The 6,202-nt window shown below is 33.2% G+C and overlaps 1 protein-coding gene across 1 annotated transcript; it reads left to right on the top strand.

Moving 5' to 3' along the window:
- The first annotated feature begins 587 nt into the window (after positions 1-587).
- On the top strand, positions 588-6,186 carry LOC110092080 (iron-sulfur cluster co-chaperone protein HscB homolog). Its single transcript, XM_020816448.2, has 8 exons — positions 588-719; positions 797-1,237; positions 3,001-3,097; positions 3,210-3,299; positions 4,628-4,693; positions 4,885-4,953; positions 5,073-5,229; positions 6,101-6,186. Exons 2-7 carry the CDS (start codon positions 885-887, stop codon positions 5,208-5,210), a joined length of 813 nt encoding a protein of 270 aa, XP_020672107.1. The 5' UTR covers positions 588-719; positions 797-884; the 3' UTR covers positions 5,211-5,229; positions 6,101-6,186.
- The last annotated feature ends 16 nt before the right edge of the window (positions 6,187-6,202 follow it).

Genomic DNA, 6,202 nt, shown 5'->3' with positions numbered 1-6,202 from the left:
GATTTCATAGATCCTATAAATTTAGATTTAGAAATCCTAGGGGTGATAAATTCTGAAATTTGTTTGGTAACAAATAATATAAATGGTAATAAATCCTATGTGAATGTTTGACAATTCAATTCAAGATACAAGGCATTTAAGAAATTTGACATTTATTTCTAGAATAATTAAAATACAACAACAGAAGTTCAAATAAAATACATCTAATATTGATAATATAATTGAAGCTAATTTAATTATCAAATAACTTAACTAATAATATAGTTATTATTTAAAATATTAATTAGCTAGTATTATCTAACTTAACTAATAATATATCTTACATATATTAATTAGTTTAATTATTTGATTACTTTTATAAATATTAATAACTTACCTAATTATATAAATATTATTACTACTTAGAATAGTTATCTAATTATTATTTAAAATATTAGTTATTTAATTATTATTTATATTATTAATTATCTATAAGTAATTAATTAGTTATAATTTAATTTATATTAATTCAATTACTTAGATTAATTCATGACTAATTACCATCTATGATTCACTCATTTCTTTCCAATTTCCATTACCTACGCCATATTCTGCAGTATTTCTTCGTTGTTGTTCTTTTTCGACTCCTTCATCGCTCCTTCGTTGATGTTCCCTACCTGTTGGATTGGAAATTACGACATTTGATCGAAAGCATCGACAAGAGCTCGCTCGCTGTGAAGGTAACTTTCTCCTTTTCACGAGCATCTTCCGCCAAATCCCGTAAATCCATCGAATTTAAGGGGCTATTTGGTAGCAGGATTTAGATTCGGTTTTGCATTTTTGGCCGCCGTTTGGCTGGATTTAGCTGAAATCCGCCTAAATCCTGCATCCAAACTGCCCCCTCAATGTCGAGCAGAAGGAAGCTCTATACCAGAGCGATTGAAATCCTCCGCAGACAACTCCGACCTCTCCCTCGCATTCTTCACGAGCTCCGCCCCACCCCGCCGCCATGTAGGGTTTCCTTGCTGCGCTCCCTATTGATCGACGATTCGCAGTGTTTCCACCGTCTCTTCCCTTTCTCGCGATGTACAGTTAGGTTATGGTCTCCCTACTCGACTTGGTCGGGTAATGGAGTGGCCTGCGCTTGCTGGAACTGTAGTGAGCAGTCGCCGGCGGTGGGGCCGTTCCTCTCTTGCGGATCCTGCGGAGCGGTACAGCCGGTTGATTTGTCTGTCGACTATTTCCAGATCTTTGGGCTGTAAGTCTTTTCATAAGCACTGCGGGATTGCTTTTGTTAGGTTTTATGCGCTGTTAATTGCCAAATCTGTCTTTGATGTTTTGTGATTGTGCCGAATCTTTTTATTTGAAGTTCTGTTTTTTCTTTCATTCAGTGTTTAAAAGGTGGTAGCTTTGATGTGTCCTGCAACCCTGAAAGAAACTTAATTATAAGGGTCTGTTTGGCAACAAGTAGGATTTAACTCTATATGATTTAGTAAATCCAGTTAATCCGTATTTAGTAAATTTTGGAGTTGTTAAATCTGAAAACTATTGGGTAAGATAGGTGATAAAATCTGTTAATCCTGTGAAACTATTTGGCAATATGATCCAGGAGATAGGATTTAAGGCTGTGATTTAAAATATGAGTTGTGGCTAATATTTTAAGTTTCTTATTAGCTATACATTTTTAACCAACAATCCTTATACCATATTGATCAAAACAAAAGAATTCATATAGGCTAAAAATAATAAATTCAACATGTTGACTACATGTTTTTATCCCTCGAAGAGTGTAATAACATTAAATTTAGATCCATGTGTTATCATGAGTTTGAGTGAAATTTTATGTAGCTTGAATTGTTTTTTTGGACATGTCTCAAGTTGTTTGTTTTATTGAAATAATACATATTAATTCGAATTTTGTTATATGACATCAAATGGTCACACTGCAAGATTTGAATATTTTGTTCTTATTGAGTTTATTTCTTACTTGTTATTCTCTCTTCGTTCTTTACCAATTGGTCCTCAAATTTTAGCTATTACTTATGATCTCCATGCTGATTTTATGAAGGAATGTGAGTAAACATATTGAATTCATTTTTTGTTCTTAGCCTATATAAATCCTTTTATTTTGATCAATAAGTTATAGAGGTTGTTGGTTAAAAAAGTATAGCAATGGAGGAACTTAAAATATTAGCCATTACTCATATTTCAAATTACCATCTTAAATCTCGGATAAAATTGTCAAACGGTTTCACATGACTTGATAGGATTTATCACCTATGTTAAGAAAGGTAGAAGTAGACCTAAAAAGACTTAGTTAGAAAATATTAGAAATGATCCCACGTAGTGTGCAAATGCTTGATCTTGTTGTTATTGTTGTTGTGATCGCCTATTTTGCGAAATAGTTTTCAGGATTGACTAAATTGGGATTTACAGGATTTACTAAATCCTATAAAGTTAAATCCTACTTGTTGCCAAACAGACCCTAAGAGTGCATAATGTTAGAGGAAATGATAAATGCATGTAGGTTGGCCTTTTTCTAATCGTATGGGATTAATAGGAATTATGTTGAGGAACTTTAGAAGTATTAAATGCAGAGCATAAGTTAATTCTCTTCGTTTAAGTTTTCCTTTCAAAGTCTTTTATGGTGTAAAAGGTAGAAGCTTTTCTGAAATTTTATTTAAACGTGACTGAAACACATAAAGAAGGTTTCAAAATAACCCGAGTGCATAAAATGTTAGCGGAAATGGTGAGTGCGTGTAGTTTGTCTTATAATCATTTGGGATTAGTACGAGCTGGATTGATGAAGTTTGGAAGTGATAAAGTTTTTAGTTATGCTTTAAGGTTTATTTGGCTGATAAAAATGACTTCTTTGCTATTTTGGTAGACTTGTGGAAGGCCAGCCACCCCTTAAATTTCATGTGATGATCGAGCTTTGTTAAATAGAAGCTGGTTGCCTTCTTTCAACCACTCGTTTAAGTTGCTAGTGAATATCTTTTGATTCCTATTCCTTTTTTATAGGGAACAAGGATTTGACCTCAAGGATGACAATCTAGAAGGGAAATATAAAGAATGGCAGAAGAAGCTGCATCCTGATCTAGTTCATTCAAAATCAGAAGTATTAGAATATTCTCACAATTTTGATATGGAATGTTCGATTTTTTTTTTTTTTGCTGATTATAATATAGTCATCCAATTTCTGACACTTTTTTATTTGTTCCTTGGTTCAGAAAGAGAAAACTTATGCTGTTGAGCAGTCGGCTCGCGTGATTGATGCTTACCGCACACTAAGCAAACCTTTATCAAGGGCGTTATATTTGGTGCTTTCTTTAATTCTATGCAGCATTCCTTTATTCCCTTTTTATATGTTTTGCGTATGTTTATTATAGAATAATTTGATCATTCATTCCTTATAATGTTAATCAACTTTGCAAGGGATTTTTTTTATACATTGGGAATTTTTTAATTCACTGTTCGATAGAGCATTGACTGAATTCACTCATTTACTTATCAGAATTTTCCTTTCCTAAATGACTTGAGAGTATAACCTAGTGCTTGACTGAGGGTGTTTTTTTTCTTAAATGTCTTGACAGAGAGGTTGATTTACACAGCTTTATCCTTTGTATTTGCATAGCAATTTTAGATTAAAATGTAAACAATTTAACTGCTTCTCTAGGCATGTCTTCACATGATGATTCAACATTTCTGTTATTAGAAAATGCATATATGCTCGAAACATTTTATGAAAAATGTGTACTAGGACCTTCTAGCACAAGAAATACAGTAGGATGGCATGCGATACATGCCACACGGTTTGGTGATGCTTTTTAGAAATTGAGTTTTGCCTTCTCCTTTCCTTACAAATGTTTTCTATTTTGTCCATAAATGCATTCCTTTTCATTTTTTTTTTAATTTTTTTATTGCAATTCAGAGCATGTGACATGCATCGCATGATAACCTCATCCTCATGCGTTTTTCTGTGAGGTCCCAATACAATTTTTTTTAATAATTTTATAGGTCACTCTACCACAAATATAGGAATAGTTTGGCGCAAATAGCAAGAGGAAGAAAGAAGGGTACAAGATTTTTTTTAGTAACAATTTACTTAAAACAGTGCCTTGATATCTAGTTTGAGTTGCCAAAGAACTAGCAAAGTATTACTCTTGCCATGGCACAGAACTCTAGATGATGCTTATGGAATTAAGTGAAAACTAATCATCCAAACCACTTGAGAAAGTTTGGCGGGAATTTAGAATGAGTAGCTTTCATGCACAACCTCGAATCACACTCCCATCACCTGCTAGCTTTCTCGTTAGGATCTCTAAATTATTGCCTTAACTCCAATAAGAAGCTCTGATGTTTAAAATTTTTCATTCTTCTTTCAGAAATGGTCTTCCTGCTTACTAAAATTTAACTGATTAGGATTGGTCTGCTTTACCAAAATATTTTTTTGCACTTGACATTTTGTTCCACAAAGAAGGGCACATGCTATCTCATTTTGCAAAAAAATAAAAAAGGGTTCTCTCATTTTGCTAATACACTTGCATTAACAATTTCATTTGTCAATTTATTTCTAACATCCCCCAGCACCCCAATATTAAAAACTTCTACAAAATTTAGTAATTAAAAATGCTTTACCTTGTAACAGTTGCAACTTGCTGGCATATTTGTTGATGAGGAAAAAACTGTAATGGATCCAGAGCTGCTTTCTGAGGTTAACCTTTAAAGACGACTTTTTTTTTCCTTTGTCTTAAATGCATTGATTTCAGTAAAACATCCATGATTCCATTGTTTAATAAATGCCGTTTCTCCTTTCTACCATTTTGATCATGGTCTTTTGGTGACCATGCACAACCTCTTCATTAATCCTTCCATCATTTAAGTTTAGCCTTCTTATTGATGCAGATGATGGATGTTCGAGAAGCTGTTGAAGAAGCAAGTGATCCTAAGGCGTTAATGGAGATACAACATCAGGTATGCCAGCATCCTTCGTGCATTTGTCATTTTAATCATTTCTACATTTGTGCAACTTTTTTCTCTTTCTTTCTACTCTTATATTTGTTCATATCTTTATGAGTTTATCAACTATTCAGATACAGAGGAAGCTTAAGGATTGGTCAAATTCCTTTAGGGAAGCTTTCAACAAACGAGACTTTGATTGTGCAATCAGTGCAACTCAGAAGATGAGATATTATGAACGTGCGATTGAAGAGATAGTGAAGAAGCTTTGATTACAGAAACTATGTTGGTGTATGTTTATTCAAACCATCCCATTGTCTTGTATTTGTGGTGGTAGATCATTTTCTTTGATCGCCACCCTCTGAGGAAGCTTTTTTTTTTTTTGTTTAATGTATAATTTTAACTTATCATCTTGCCTTTGGTTTGTAAAATGTTGTTCAAATACCAAGAATTTCTTCCGTTTAGTTTTGTGTATGCGTTCTGGTGAGTCTCTCATTTGTGCTAGTAAGTATTTATTGTGATGATTGAGCTTAAAACTTAGGTTTTTTTTGGGAAAGTTTTTTCATTACTTTGCTTTCCAAACTACAATTCTATTTCTGTTTGGTCACATTTTTTCATTGCTTTCAAGAATTCTTTGTGCTAGGAACAAGCTTTCTACAACAGTTTTCAAGATGTCTAGGTTAATCCTTTTGGTAAATTAAGTTTTACTTTCTAGAATTTTCTGTGCTAGGAACATGCCGTCTACAACAGTCTTTAAGATACCTCGTTAATCCAAACCACTTGAGAAAGTTTGGCAGAAATTTAGGATGTGTAGCTTTCATGCACAACCTCCAATCGCACTCCCATCACCTCCTAGCTTTCTCTTTAGTATCTCTAAGCCTTAACTCCAATAAGAATCTCTGATGTTTAAAACTTTTCATTCTTCTTCAGAAGTGATCTTTCTGCCAGCTAAAATTTAACACTTTAGGATTGATCTGCTTTACGAAAAACATTTTTTTGTACTTGACATTTTGTTCCATAAAGAAGGGCATATGTTTTCTTATTTTGCTGACACACTTGCATTTCAATTTCATTGGTCAGTTTATTTCTAACATCCCCCAGCACCCTACTATTTAGTACTACTAGAAAATTTAGTAATAAAAAATACTTTACCTTGTAACAGTTGCAACTTGCTGGCATTTTTTTTATGAGGACAAAACTGTAATGGATCCAGAGTTTCTTTCTGAGGTTAACTTTTAAAGACTTCTTATTTTTTTATTTTTTT

Source organism: Dendrobium catenatum, unplaced genomic scaffold (genome assembly GCF_001605985.2).
Source record: "Dendrobium catenatum unplaced genomic scaffold, ASM160598v2 fragScaff_scaffold_1400, whole genome shotgun sequence".
Taxonomy (NCBI): domain Eukaryota; kingdom Viridiplantae; phylum Streptophyta; class Magnoliopsida; order Asparagales; family Orchidaceae; genus Dendrobium; species Dendrobium catenatum.
This window is presented reverse-complemented; position numbering and strand designations above follow the sequence as displayed.

What these genes read in the sequence shown, in the direction of transcription:
- LOC110092080 (XM_020816448.2), top strand. Translation starts at nt 885, where the DNA reads ATGTCGAGCAGAAGGAAGCTCTATACCAGAGCGATTGAAATCCTCCGC. An exon ending in TATCAAGGGCGTTATATTTG is followed by an intron (nt 3,300 to 4,627) that starts GTGCTTTCTTTA and finishes ACCTTGTAACAG; the next exon opens with TTGCAACTTGCTGGCATATT. An exon ending in ATCCAGAGCTGCTTTCTGAG is followed by an intron (nt 4,694 to 4,884) that starts GTTAACCTTTAA and finishes TTATTGATGCAG; the next exon opens with ATGATGGATGTTCGAGAAGC.